The 15,307-nt window shown below is 46.8% G+C and overlaps 1 protein-coding gene across 3 annotated transcripts in view; it reads left to right on the top strand.

The window, feature by feature from the left end:
- The first annotated feature begins 895 nt into the window (after positions 1 to 895).
- The window catches only part of LOC109423910 (rho GTPase-activating protein gacF), a 46,007-nt gene continuing 31,595 nt past the window's right edge, over positions 896 to 15,307 (top strand). Inside the window, exons 1-2 of one of the 3 annotated variants that reach the window (XM_019698970.3) lie at positions 896 to 1,039; positions 1,815 to 3,021. In XM_019698970.3, coding sequence (XP_019554515.3) covers positions 2,206 to 3,021 — 816 coding nt within the window. In that variant the 5' untranslated portion in view covers positions 896 to 1,039; positions 1,815 to 2,205. Of the gene's footprint in view, positions 3,022 to 15,307 lie in introns of all 3 variants that reach the window. The other 2 variants (XM_019698969.3, XM_019698971.3) reach the window with 2 other exon arrangements.

Raw genomic sequence — 15,307 nt, 5'->3', positions numbered from 1 at the left:
CGTTATATATTCACCTTAATTCATGGAAAAACTGCGCTGGAAGCATCGACGCTGCTTCGCTGCTACATAAATATAATATCATGCAAAGTGATAAAGAAAGAGAAACAATCATCAAAAACAACGATTTCGTTTAAAATGTGTAATTTCTGAAATAAGCACTAGCAACACACGAGCCACACACCCGAAAATCAGGAGCGAGTTAGGGTAAACCGACCAGAAAGTGGGTACCAAAACGCGCCGTACCAAAAATGATGATGGGTGGAGCGGCGATGTACCGAGTTTGACAGCCGTGTTACCCCACTGTAGAAAATAGCAATTAGGGAACGTTCAAAAATTACGTCCAACATTTGGGGGAGGGGGGGGGGTCTAGAAAAGTGTGACAGTACGTGTATTGGGTATAGGGAAATTGCGTGACAGAGGGGGGAGGGGGGGTCTAGAAATCCCGAAAAACGATGGACGTAATTTTTGAATCTTCCCATTCACACAACCCAATAGGCCTTTTCATGTGACAGATCCGTGCATGCATTTGTTTACAAAGCTTGAACAACAGCTGCTAACAAGAACGTGTCATCTTCATAGAAGAACTGTCAAACGCCCGAACAATCAGCTGATTTAAGACGTCAAATGAAAAGGCCCATTGTTGGTCCTGAATTCAGATAAGTTTCATTCCTGGTTTCATTGTACAAATTTATGAGCGTGTATTGAACCAGATACTTTGTAACGGTTTGTAACGTTTATAACGCAAGTAACTGAGCAACTTTTTGACAGCGGCTGTCACACGATCTGTCATCGCACTGTCAGAGAAGCGTCACGCCGCGAATGCTGTCGTGCGCGCGTTACTTGACCGTCAAGCAAATTTTTCTTGCGTCATCCGTGCTCAAACTACCCGAACTCGGTCACCTTCGCTAGTTAGATGCCTGGATGCCCAGCCAACCAGCAGCAGTGTACCGAAGAGCGAAGAGGAAGACCGTATACGCCAGAGTGCAGCCCCCAGAGCAGAAGCAGCAAAAGGAGGAAAATTATATTGCCCTCAGACTAGGTACATTCTTGGTGCGATTCGTCGTCGTCGTCGCCTTTTTTCCAATGTGAATAGTGAAAAATCGGATCGCGAGTTTCGTCGGAATTAGACCCAGGAAGAGATCCGCCGGAGGCCGTCCCGATATTCTCGTGTGTCGTAGTTTCCATCGTCGTCGTCAGTGCGTGAGTGTTTTCCCGTTTTTTCTACCATCTTCCTCTTTCTCTTCGGCGGTGAACACTCGAATGATGGTGGCGCAGGAAGTGTAAATTTCTCGCCAAAGGCCAGGAACCAAACGCGATCGACAAAGGGACGAATTGGCCCTGCTGGATGATTGGGGAAAATCGGGCGTGGAATCCCCCCAGTAGTGCAGCCCGCTAATGGAGAAAAGAAAAATCCGTGAACGACGAGAGCTTGTGTGAAAAATTTTCTTTTTCCTCTTGCTGATGGATCAGCAGTAGCACAGCAAGTGTGTGGAAGCTACAAGGCAGCGGCGGAGTAGGAGGAGGAAGTAGCTGAAATTTTCTGACTGACAGTAGAGAAAGACAGCCAGCGCCAGAGTAGAAAAAAAAAAGAGTTTGTGGAGCACCCCTTATTAAAAACGGCGAAGAAGAATCAAGAAACGCGGCAAGAAGACGTACAGAAAGACAGAACAAGAAGAAAACCTCGAGAAAATCGCGATCTCAAAGAAGGAGCCAAGACAACACAGAAAAGTGAATTTTTACGTTTTTATTTTGTACGGTTTTCGGCTTCCTTTCTGCTTGGATATTTATTGTGGTTGTCTACATCCGATTTGCAGGCGAGCGTTTGTTCCAGTGTAAAAATTGCATAAAAAATTGCGAATCCCATTTTGTGGAATTACCTACAACACAAAAAGTTGTAAAACAAAGTGTTTGTGTCGATGTGCGCGATCGTGTGAAATTCTTTCCTATCTGGTGCTCGAATGTGTGTTTGCATGGATCGTTGTTCGTCCGTATGCAGAGAATAACAACAATAACGAAAGCGAGAAAACGCTGAAACTTCCGGACCTGACAACTCTGGAGACACATCGATTCATCGATCACAATCACGACGAAAGGCATCAGCGGAGCAGCAATCGCAGCACTACCGAAGGAGCAGCGGAAGCGGAGACAACAAAAGGAAACAAGCCCCTCTGGCCCCTCTGGTTGACATCAAATGTGCTGCTGGAAATGATTAATACAAAGGACGAAGTCGTAAACTGGTTCAAAGAGTTACAGAGCTACAACCGGATAGATACGATGTGCACCTTGCTCAATATGTGCCTTCCATTCGAGCTGCGCTTCCTGGGGACGTGTCTGGAGGAGCTCGGCCGGCGGGATGCCCAGGAATTACGGGGCATCGAGCTGCGGGTCAACAATCCCCAGGAGTTCATCTCGGACATCGCATCCTGCCAGGGCGGAGAACCCACGGATCGGAAGAACCGCCGGAAGATGGCCATGTTCCTGGCGTTGATCCGGGTTTGCAATCATACCTGCGTGAACGAACTGTTCAAGACGCTCGAGGGTTGGGGCAATCGGGACTTTGCGCGACTCTTTGACGAGGACGTACTGCAGGAGCTGCTGCTGGTCTACACCATGGCCACTAACCATCCGGTGTTTTCCTTCGAACAACGCATGAAGTGTGGTGACATTTTCAACAAGCTGAAGAGCTGCGAACTGAAAACCAGCTCCGGTGCCAGTCACCATCATCAGCACCCCCACCATCACCATCAGGAGACTGATAGTCTATCGAATGCAACGCCGCCTCCACCTAACGTTGGTTCGGCGGGAACGCCTTTGGGAATGCCTGCGCCGTCACCGGTGCCAACTCACCCCATCCAATCCCAGCAACAGCCGCAGCAGCAGCAGCAGCAGCAGCCAATTCCAATGCAAATCCCATTGCCGCCACAGCAGCAGACCGTTCCGCCACCCAATCAACAACAACAACAACCCCAGCAGCAGGTTTCGCTTCCGATCCCGGGTTTTCCGCAGGCGCCGATGGCACAGGTATGTGGCTAGTTGTAAACAAAACATGAATAGTTCCTTTGGTCTCGTAGACACCTTAAGACAAGCCCTTGATCCATTTCTCAGATCACTCAATTGTTTGCAAAACCATCATTTTCATATTCGACGTGGTATCAAAGCATGGCAAAAAAATATTCATGTTTTCGAACTGAAGGTTCAAAATGCATGAAATCGTTTGAACTTGACCAATGAACCAATTCATGACCAACAATTGAAAAGGCCGCAACAACATTTTATAAAAAAAAACATGTTTCTATCGACTTGAGGCCTTTTGAACTCCACCCACACACCTCACCACCACTAACAGAAAGCGCAAACATCAAGCTTTCTGTTAATGGTGGTGAGATGCGTAGGTGGATCCCAGAAGGCCCTAAGTCGACAGAAACGTGTTTGTTTACGCAATGTTGATGTGGCCTTTTCAATTGTTGGTCTTGAATTACATTGAAGTGTTTGAATTAGATTTTGCTGCGATGATGAATTTAAACGTTTTTAAGGGACAGCAGCTTCAGATCATCCCGAAAAATCAATTACTTCATATCAAGTTTCTTAGTGAATCTCCATAGAAATCTGTCTAGAAATGCTTTTTGTTTCTCCAGAAGCTTATTATGGCTTTCTCCTTAATTTTTTTTTTCAGATCTTTGATCTTTCTCCTACTTTTCAAGGAATTCCATCTGAAGTTGCTTCAGTAAGTCTTCCATAACCTTAATAAAAAAATCTGCCAGAAGTTCGTCGAGGAATTCCTCCACACTTCTCAGCGGTGTTCTTAGAAACTCCCTCCATGTCGATCCACAACCCGAATCGTAAATCGGCATGTTCTAATTGATGGACGTCACTTCTCCGACATAGCATCTAATGCCTGGTTTAGATTGTTCAATTGGAACAAGCATTTCACTTGTAAACTTCTCATAGATGTTCAATCCAATGGAATGATGTGCTTAGACTGAGCAAATGACTTGCGTGTTCAGTCCACTTGAATACTCATGAATGCATCTCAGTTGAGTATTGACATTGTTTATTTGTCTAATCAACAGGCTATTTTTTTTTTTTTTTTTTTTTTTTCTAAACCATAGGGGGATAATCTGCTCAACAGACACCCTAACAGAAGGTTAGGGTAGTGTAGGTCTGACAGGCCGTCTTCTACAACAAAAGTAAAATCCAGGACTACTCTCTCCTCGTACCCACTAAACCATTCCTATGGTCGCCAAACCCTACGTCTCTCCGGAACCACCAAGAAGGTATTGCTTCAGAGAGGGGCTAGTGCACATCGCACCCACAAGGTTAGCTGCGTAGCCTGCAGCAACGAACATCGATGACTCGCTTTGGAGAGTCCATCACGGTAGCATGCTGGCGCTTAGCCAGTTTCCCGAGTGGTCCTCGCAACTCCCTTTGTCCTCGGAAGGCGGGCAGGGTCAACCCCGCCCGCGCCCTACTGCTGAGCGGACATCAAGAACTGATGCCCACGTGCAACCCGATCTGACCTGCCCGCAAAGGAAGGGTATCACTACCCTTCAGGCCCTATCAGATGCACCCGTAGGTTGCAGACAGCAGGATCTCACCTACCCCGACCCTTGCCGGGGACCCCTTTCCAACCGCGGGCTCGGATCCAACCCAGTAGACCGACGCCACGACAGCACCGCTACCGGGACTTCCTCTCCGCGGCCACTTAATCGTTGTAAGGGTCGATTTCGACCGCAGGGCACCGGTATGACCTACGAAGCCGACTCCGAACCCCTGGACCACCTCTTGTACTGCATCTGGACTAGCCATTCTCCGAGTCCACGCGCCACCTCCTCTGTAGCTCCCAGACGATGTGGGTAATAGCCGTTGAAACGGCGTTCCAGCCAAACTCATCCCTACACATCCTCTGGACCAAGTTGTCCGGAGTTGTGTCCTCCCCGCATGTGGCAAGCATGCGGTCACGCATTGTGCGAAAACGCGGGCACACGAACAAAACGTGTTCCGCCGTTTCCTCTAAATCATTGCACACTGGGCATTCGGGAGAATCCGCATGCCCGAAACGGTGTAGATACTGTCGGAAGCAACCATGACCTGTAAGGACCTGTGTCAGGTGGAATGTGACTTCCCCATGGCGCCTATTAATCCAACTATCTACCCTCGGTATCAACCTATAGGTCCACCTTCCTTTGGTGGAACTGTCCCACGCGCGCTGCCATTTGACCATAGAGGCCATCCTGGCAGTCCTGCGTATGCCTCTTGTGCCGCGCATTTCGAAGCACTCCATGTCCTCACTGATAAGAATGCTGATAGGCACCATACCAGTAATGACGCAGAGAGCGTCGTGTGACACGGTACGGTACGCGCTCGCAACCCGCAGGCACATAAGCCTGTAAGTACTTTCCAGCTTCCGTCGGTAGCATTTAGTACTTAGCGCGGTGCCCCACGCCGGGCCGCCATACCTAAGTATGGATGTAGCAACACTAGCCAGAAGCTTGCGCTTACTGGCGTACACCGCAGAGCTATTGGACATCATCCGGGACAGTGCCGCAATAGCTGTGGAGGCTCTTTTACAGGCATAATCGACGTGGCTACCGAAGGTAAGCTTATCGTCGATCATCACGCCCAAGTGTTTGACGGAGCGCTTTGACAGGATAGTACAGTCTCCTACACTGATCTCCGTCTGCTGCTCCGACTTCAGGTTGTTAACAACCGTCACCTCTGTCTTGTGGTGAGCCAGCTCCAGTTTCCTGGACCGCATCCACGCCTCCACAACCTTGATCGAGTGGTTGGTAGTCAACTTTACCTCCTCGATCGTTTCACCGTAGACTTCGAGCGTAATGTCGTCGGCAAATCCGACAATCACCACTCCCACTGGATACTCCAACCTCAACACCTCGTCGTACATGACATTCCATAACACCGGACCCAGGATGGAACCTTGCGGGACTCCTGAGGTTATGTGAAAGCACTTCCGACCCACCTCCGTGTCGTAGACTAGTACACGATTCTGAAAGTAACTTCCGAGAATCTTGTACAGGTACTCCGGTATCCCCAGACGCAAGAGCGCATCGGCAATAGCAGACCAGCTGGCGCTATTAAACGCATTCCTTACATCCAGAGTCACTACCGCGCAAAAGCGAATTCCCCTCCTCTTAGGCTCGAGTGCTTTCTCGGCGGTTTTTGTAACCGACAAGATAGCGTCTACGGTGGACCTCCCCTTCCGGAAGCCGTACTGGTTACTCGAAAGACCATTTTCGCCCTCGGTGAACCGCAACATTCTATTGAGGATGATCTTTTCGAGCACCTTCCCCGCCGTGTCAATCAAGCATATTGGTCTATATGCCGACGGGTCTCCGGGTGGTTTCCCCGCCTTTGGCAATAGTACCAGGCTCTGCCTCTTCCAAGCTTTTGGGAAAACTCCCTCGTCCAGGCATTTCTGCATAGCAGACCTGAACATCTCGGGAGCCTCTGCAATAGCTACTTTTAAGGCCAGGTTCGGAACTCCGTCCGGACCTGGGGCCTTACCTACGCTAAAGGACTTAGCTATCCCCGCAAGTTCCACATCGGTGACCCTCTCCTCATCGCCAGCCCCAGTCCCCGGCTGTCCTACGAAAGGAGGCCAAGGACTAGGATCATGACGCGGAAAAAGTCCTCCAATGATCCCCTCCAACATCTCTGGAGATTGCTCTGTAGGAGCCATCACACCTCTCGTCTTGGCCATAACGATCCTGTAGGCGTCACCCCACGGGTTCGTATTGGCACTCTGACAGAGACCCTCAAAGCAGGCCTTTTTGCTTGCTCTTATCTCGGTCTTAAGCGCGGCTTTTGCAGCGGCGAACACCACCCGCCGTTCGTTTCGCTCTTCCTCTGATCGTGCTCGCTGCATCCGCCGCCTAGCCCGTAGGCAGGCGCGGCGCAGGTCCGCAATCGCGTCAGTCCACCAGTAAGCCGGTGGCCTCCCATTTCTAGGGTGGACTCGCCTAGGCATGGTCGCATCACACGCACGTGAGAGCACCGCTACCAGCTCGTCGCCGTCTAAACCGATTAAGTTTCGCTCACGGCGGAGCGCCTCCCTAAATACCCCTTCGTCGAAGTATGATGTCTTCCACCTGCGAGGGCTTGGCCTTGGCCTAGCCGCCTCTTCTTCTATCCGCTGTCTGCTGTTATTGTAGTCGATACTGTAGCGAACCGCCAGGTGGTCGCTGTGAGTGTAGCCATCATCTACTCTCCAGTTCGAACTACTTGTTAGGCCAGGACTACAAAAGGTCACGTCAATAATTGACTCCGCTCCGTTTCGACTAAAGGTACTCTTGGTACCGACATTAGCCAAGTCGACATCTAAGATGGCCAGTGTTTCTAGCAGGATCTGACCCCGCTGGTTCGTGAAACGGCTTCCCCATTCCACGGCCCAGGCATTAAAGTCGCCCGCTATTACCACCGGCCTTCGCCCTGTTAGCACGGTCGTTAAGCGGTCCAGCATTTGCGTGAACTGCTCGATCGGCCACCGCGGAGGCGCATAACAGCTACAGAAGAAGACCCCGTTTACTTTGGCGACCACGAAGCCCTCATAGGTAGTAGACACCAACTCCTGAACGGGGTATTTACCCGTCGTCCATATCGCCGCCATTTTTCTGGTCCCATCCGCGACCCAGTTGCCGTTGCCGGCGGGTACTCGGTATGGGTCCGATATGATGGCGATATCCGTCTTCCACTCAGAAACCGCCTGACAAAGCAGTTGCTGAGCCGCATCACAGTGGTTCAGGTTCAGCTGCGTTACCTGCACTGTGATTTGTTGTTCACTGCGGCTTTCTTGAAGGCCGGGCACCTTGGACCACCCATCGGATGTCTGTTGTTCGAGGATTTCCCGGTACAGATCATGCAGATGGGCGGACTCGTGCAGCTTTGGGCCTTATGACCTTCAGCGCCGCATCGCCTGCACAGTTTGCGCCTGTCAGGGCCTTTGCAGTCCCACGACTTGTGTCCTGGTTCCAGACACCTGAAGCAAACCTCTGGTGGCTCGTGGAATGTCAGGTGACATACACACCAACCCACCTTTATGCTCCCTACTTTAACGGACTTTTTGACGTCCGCCACAGGTAGCTGAACCAAAGCTATCTGTGTCCCTGCTGGCCCTTTCCGTAGCTTAACGGCTGCGGCGGCCACCTGCACATCGCACTGTTGCCGCAGTGCCGTGACGAGCTCTTCCACTTCGGTGATCTCATCGATGTCCTTGACCTTCAGAGTCGCCTCATGTGTCAGAGCCCTCACCTGCACACCCTCACCAAGGACCTCTTCTGCCAGCCTCTTATAGGCGGCGCCCTTGTGCTCCTTCTGGCGCTTTAGCTCCAGGATCATCTCGCCCGTACGAGTACGTCTAATACTGCGTACGTCGGCTCCAAGACCCTCAAGCTTGGCGTCGCTTCGCATCATCTTCAAGACGTCCGAGTACTTGGACTGTTCCGTCTTGATGACGATAGCGTCGCCTTTCTCGCGCTTGGCACCTGCCCTCCTACGCCTTGGCTTGGCGTCCTGCGCTACTACCTGCGGATTCGCCTTCTTCTTCCTCTTCCGCTCTACCTTCGTCCAAGGGGGGTCCTCCCCTTGGATCGCCCTACTCTGTGGCTGTTGAGGGCCCACTAGCGGTCGCAACCCTTTGTTCCCATCGTTCCGGGACGGGCCAGCCTTTTCAGGCCCACCCTTCCCAGCTTTCCGGGAACCCTGGCTGGGGTCCGACCTTCCGACATTATTACCGACTTTCGGGGTAATGATTCGCCTGGCCTTGCGGGCACCGCCAGACAGCTCCTCGCCTGACGGTTGCCTCGCCCGCTTCTGCGATTGCTTGCCCCGTTTGTCGCGAGCAGTCGCTTCCGCCTTATTCGGACTTCCTGCGAAGGAGAAGGCCTCCGTTTGGGTAAACTTCGGCACTTTCTCATTTGCAGGCTCCGCTGCTGCAGCAGTCAGCAACGCGAGTGCCGCGTGCTCCTGCTTGGCATCGTCGATCGACGCCCTAAGTCGAAGCAAGGCCGTTTTCAGGTCCTTGCTTATGTTCGACTTAGTGGACGCAAAGTCGATGATTTTGCCAAGCTGCTGCTCAGCCACCTCTATTGCGGACCGTCCTTTGGATCCTCGGTTGACGGCCCTCAACAACCACGCTCCGTCCATAACCTCCACCGGCTGGCTTGCCGGGAAGTGGACTGGAGCACCCACGCTTGAGCTGCGTACGCAACTCCCAGCGCCTATCTCCTCACTTCTCCTTGTCGGAGATCTCATCAACCCGCTTCTTGCGAAGGGGTTGATCCCACCACTATTTCCACCTAGATTCTGATTTCTATTTGACTTCATGATTAAATCCCACGAGTAGCACGGGAAAGAATGTCCACCACGCCAGAGCCCTGCATTAACGCGGTAAGGGACAGCTTACTGTGGGGGGTGCCCAGGTACCCCACAGGCTCCGTTAAAGATCGAGCATCTTTTTCACCCCCTCGATCACTCATTCCTCAGCACGGGTTGCTTGACACCTTGAATTCGGGTTAGTAGTCCTATTCTTAGCCGGCGACTACGCGGCTGACTCGCAAGCGGGGGGGTGCGTCAGGCCCCAGGACTTTCGTCCCTGCTGCCCCGTAACAGGCTATGTTTAAGCCCCAATGATGTTATTTAATTCTAAGATTTCAAATACATAAATTACAGTCACATATAAAACTTACATACTAACAAAGGATAGTCAATTAATACAAATTATAATCAAGAATACACAAACAAAAACAAAAAGCAGCATACGGAATAAACACTAAGTAGACCTTAAAAAACAAACTGAATCTCCGACAAGACACTCTAAAATCAAACAGTGAAGAAACTCTTTTTATATCCGCGAATAAGTTTTACTGAGGTGAACTGAGCAATTACCGGGAACCGACTTTTGATAATTAAACCACACGATGATAGATTTCGGAGCTGTTGATGAAAGACGTCTAAGTCGCAAAGCAGTTCGAGTTGAAAAAGACCGACAGCCGCCGGCTCGTGTATATTTAAAGGGTCTCGGTAGAATACCGTTTACTATAATTCTTTTTTATAGCATACACACATATTTGTTTTTAGCACATATGAAGTACATATTACTCTGTCACATAAGTTTGTTCTTGAGGCAGACCAAAAGTTAATTTTTGTTACGCTGTGTAGTAGTCACAAAAACATGTTCGCCCAATGCTAAAAGGACTGAATTTGGATAAACATCAACTAGGTGGTGGCAGTGGGCAAACGTCAAACTCAAACAAAAACGATGCGAGCGCCACGAGTGGACAGTTGACCAACTATCAATTTTTTTAATAGACCGTTAAATCAGTGTACGATGAGAATTAGCGAAGTGTTACGTCTGTTTGTCTGCGATGAGTGGTTGGATTTAATTCAAAATATGGGGTATGCGTGCGTGTGCTGTTTTATAACTTGATGGTGGCATGGTGGCTCACCTTATGGAGTTCCTTCTGGGATTCCACAAGAATTCCATCCAGGACTCCCCTCGTGGTTTATCCACAAATTTGTTTCAGAGCTTTCTTCTGGGATTCCGTAAGCTCTCAATGAGATTTTTCCGGTAGTTTATTTAGGATTCCTTCAGAAGTTTCTTCTGGGGTTTTTCAGGAGTTTATTTTTTTTTCTGAGATTCCTTAAGAGGTTCCGTCTGGAGTTCCGTCAAAAACTCTTACCAGGATTGATCCAGAAAGTTCCCCGAGATTTTTCCAGAGATTCCTGGATTTCTGTAGAAATTAATTCCGAGATTCCTTCAGCATTACTCCTGCTAGGATTACCTTAGTAATATTTCCTGAAACTCTTCCAAGTATTCTCTCCGTGGTTTCTTCACAAACTTATTCTAGAATCCCTCTGGGATTTATGTGATTCTTCAGGGAGCTATAACTAAGTTGCTTTTTCCTCTGTTTATTCAAGGAAATCCTACAGGAACTATATGAGGAATTCCATAAACAAAATACTCCAAAAAATTCGTAATAAACTCCATGAGGATTTTCATTACAAACATCTGAAAGAATCCCAGAAGGGTCTGCAGGGATTCCTGACGGAGCTCTTAGTAGAGACCAAAAAAGAGTCCCTAGATGATTCCTGGAAAGAGTACTCGAAGAAATCTCGGAATCAGTATCAGAAAGAATTCCTAGAAGAAGCTCTAAGAGGAATCTCGGAAGAAGTTCCCGAAAAGTAATTCCTGACAGTCACCCAGAAGAAATTCTCGGAGGAACCCCGGAAGGAATTTACCTGGGAGAGATCGAAGTAGGTTTCGCCGCGAACGGATGCATTTTCTCTGCTTGTCAGATTTTTTCGCGTTCTAATACCGTCGTTTAAGAATTCCGATTCCATTGAACAGTGAAAAGTGCTAATTGAAGATTTTGATCGGGAAAATTAAAATTGTGGGCTACTAAAGCATGCATTTGATGCACCATTTTTCGATGCACTGGGGATGAAGTGTTAAATTGTGTGCTTTTCGCAGTTCCGCTTGTGGCGTTGCAGCCGGCACTACGCCGCCCAGAGTGTGCAGTAGATTCGCGTCACTAAAACGGTCGGGACCGGCAGGAGGAGCATTTTTGAATTGTTGTATGAAGTCTTGAAAATATTTGAACAAGTCAATTAACAGAAGAAAAACAGTAACAGTAGTCGTTTCGTACGAGTTCCGTCCCCTTGAATTTCTCGTGTGTGCATCATTACAGAAGAAGAACGCTGACCAAGCACACTTCGATAAAGACATTTTTATTAGTGTCCTGCCTCGCGGAACCGCGACTTCAAAATTGGATGATTAACTTCGGACCGCACAAGTTAAATGGGTGAGAGCTTTCCAATATCCATCGTATTCCATTCAATTACATTATTTACACATGCGTATATTTTTACCCATATTTAACACATCTGGAGCGTTTGGTACGGTATGTCCACGCATCCATCCTCCCCTGTAGATTCTGGAATTGCTTCGACGGAAAACAATAGTTAAAACTCGAGACAATTCGAAGAATCATCTCTGCGGCAAATACAACGCAGTAGGCCTGGCCGCTTTGACGCTTGCATCATATCTTTGATATGCTACAAGCCTCAATATTGACAAGAAAAGTAATTAGGCCCAATCTAACCTGATTACTTTCCAGGATGCTTTCTCGTACTGGCTGCGTTTGTATTAGATTAGATTAGATTAGATTAGGAACCCCGGAAGGAATTTACCTGGTGAAATTATTGTAGGAGTCCCAGAAGGAATACTTGATTCAGAAGTAGCTCCCGAAAAAAAAACCGGAAGATGTTCCTGGAGGGATCTCGGAGAAGCTTTCAGAGGAATACTGGATGAAGTTCTTGTTAGGGATCTTGTAGAATTTCTGGAAGGGTTTCAGAAGGAATTCCTGAAGAATTCCCAGAACATACTCCGGGAAGAATCTCGTATGCAATTCCAGGAATAAATCCTTACGGATTGATGCAAGGAGTTTTTGAAGAAATCTCGGTAAGGATTTCTGATACCATTTTCGAAAGAACTCCCAGAGAAATTCTGCTGGAATGCTGGTTGCTAGAATTTCCAGGATTACCATCTGGAAGCCCAAAAAAAAAAAAATGTCAATGTGTACTAATTCAATTGTTTCGCTTTCTCGCTTGCTTTAGGGATTTCTTCAAGTTTCAAGTTTCTTTCAGTTCCGAAAGTCTCCTAGGTGTTCGTTCCGAGATTTCTCCAGAAATTTTTACTGGGATTTCTTAGGATTTTTTTCAGGAGATTCTTTTGCGATTCCTAATGAGATTCCAGGGTCTCTTTCAGAGATTTCCCCAGAGTTTCCTTCCGAAACTTCACCAAGAATTTATTCTGTAATACTTTCGGGATTTCCAGTATTTCTTCCACAATACCTCCAGGAATTTCGTTCCGGGATTTCTCCATGAATTCATTCCAAGATTCTTCAAGAAATTCATTCCGAGATTCCTACAGGAATTCTTTCTAAGATTCATCAAGTAATTTTTCCTTGAATTCCTCCAAGAGTTCCGGGATACCTCTAGGAATCCCTTCTCGTAAAAAAAAAAAAAACTCTTAGAGGAATCCTAGAAAGAGCAATGTTCAGAAGATTTTGAAAATATCACGGCAATAAATATTGCAGGAAAAAATACATCTAGAATGTTTCTATAACAAGATATAACTGACCGATTTCATTAGATCTATGTAGATCGATTTGATTATATCTAGACCAGTTTGGATGGTTCTCAAAGACAACTCAAATAAAACCAATATTCGTTCCCAGAGACGAGATGCCTCTACGAAGCATCCCCAGAACACAAGAAGATTTTGTCAATAAATATAGGATCCTAAACAAGCAAAATTACGTAATTAATAAACGGGCACTTAGGCCACATGTAATGTTTTGGCAATTCTAGAAATAACATTCTAGAAATAACATTCTTTGATTTGAAATTTGAAATAAAAATGTGTGATTCGATAGTATGTACACTAAACGAAGCGGTGGTGTACGTACTATCGAGGTATGCCTGCAGTTGCCAAATGCGTGATTGACTATTGCTTTTTTTGCACCGTATTCGACCCCCTGCAGAAGTTTTTTGTCACACCACAATATGTTCCCACCAGTTTATGCATACATTGGTTCGTTTCGCTGCTAGAAATTTTAAGCGTCGGTTACACTTTTTGGGTGGTGCATGGAATAATCGGTTTGTTTACTTGCTACTTTCCTTTGTGTTTGACGTGTGAACAAATATTTTAGACGATTGAACATTTGCACGGTAATCTATAAAACAATGTAAGATGCAATAGAACTAGAACAAACAAAACTGTACATGAGCATGAGCATGACCATAGATGACCGCACAATTCGTAGTTGCTAAAGCCTGTATCCGCAATAATCGGGACACAGAAATAACGCTGTAACTCTGCCATGAATAAAAAAAAACGGTCAAAAAAATACTAAATGCTCATTGATGTTGGTTTATTATTTGTGCCAAATTTCATAAAAATCGGTGCATTACTTTCAACTGTAGCTCTAAAACGAAACGATGTGCGTTTAACTATTTTGTACAGTCACGACCAATTTTCATCTGCATGACAGATGGTTATTTTGCGCTACCGACCAAAGTACAGCAAGAATAATAACAAAATTTCGTAGGCAGTTGTGATACATACAAAGGCACTTTCATACAAAATTTCATCAACTTTGATCAACTGGTGTGAGAGCTACCAGCTTTGATAGGGGAGAGTGTTAGTGAAAAAGTTTCGTGTTTTTCATATGCGATGTTAGCCTATTCATAGCTTTTAAATGCCTCGGTCAATTTCCATGAAATTTTCACAGAAGATAGTTAATTAAGTGCATACTATGCCTGCAAAGTTTCATGTTTTTTTGTGGAATTGTACTTTCAACAGTACAATCAGAGCAATAACGGGTGCTCACTAATTGCTGTCAAAAGGGGTAAAATCAGGGTTAGTCCCTATACATGTTTTGTCTATAAAATTTTTGATAATGCAACGATTTTTTTGAAATTTTGCCCATGCAGGAAACGTATATTGAGAGGTTTGTGTTCAAAATTTCAGCCATATCCTTTTCCAATTTCAAAAGTTAAAGCGCTGACAAGAAAATCTAGGTGCTGTACAAAATTCAAATGCACACGTTCTACTATTTCATTGCTACAACAAAAAATACTGCCCTGATTCAGATGAAATTTTGCAGATGAAATCTACACATCTTAAGATGTTCCCAGGTAAAATTTGAGCAATTTCAAAGTGTCCATTGCAGAGTTATTGCTGCATTTCTGTGTCCCGATTATTGCGGATGCAGGCTTTACTCCGTGATTGACCAGAGCAATCGAAATTGCACAAGGAACCAATGAATAGGGCTTGGGACTAGCTTACTATTCTCAATGTACACAGTTCGAGAGCTCTCAACTTTATTAAGGTCAATAACGGCGCCGGCCACGTCTTTACGGTCATCGAGGAAGGGAGGGAATGTTAGTAAGACAAACGTGAAACAATAGCGAACGCGATCGATTATGCTGAGATGCTCACCCCTTACAGGAGCGATGCATGCACAGCAAAGAACAACACAATCTAGAACAAACAAAACTGTATAAAGAATTGTACAAAGAACAAAGAGATGAAGCTTGGGGTTAACTTGTCATCCTAAGTGTGCATCTTTGACGGCCACCGAGGAAGAGAAGGAAAGTTAGTGCGATAATATGTGCTATTTTATGACCGAGATCACCTCTGCGTCTCCGCAGTTGACGCGGGAAGGGAAAAAAAGTTATTTGATCAGTATTAATCTTGCTAAGTAATTCGATTTATATAACTTTTCGG

Source organism: Aedes albopictus, chromosome 2, assembly GCF_035046485.1.
Source record: "Aedes albopictus strain Foshan chromosome 2, AalbF5, whole genome shotgun sequence".
Classification (NCBI taxonomy): Eukaryota; Metazoa; Arthropoda; class Insecta; order Diptera; family Culicidae; genus Aedes; species Aedes albopictus.
The sequence above is the reverse complement of the archived record's forward strand: the minus strand, read 5'-3'. Positions and strand labels throughout refer to the sequence as shown.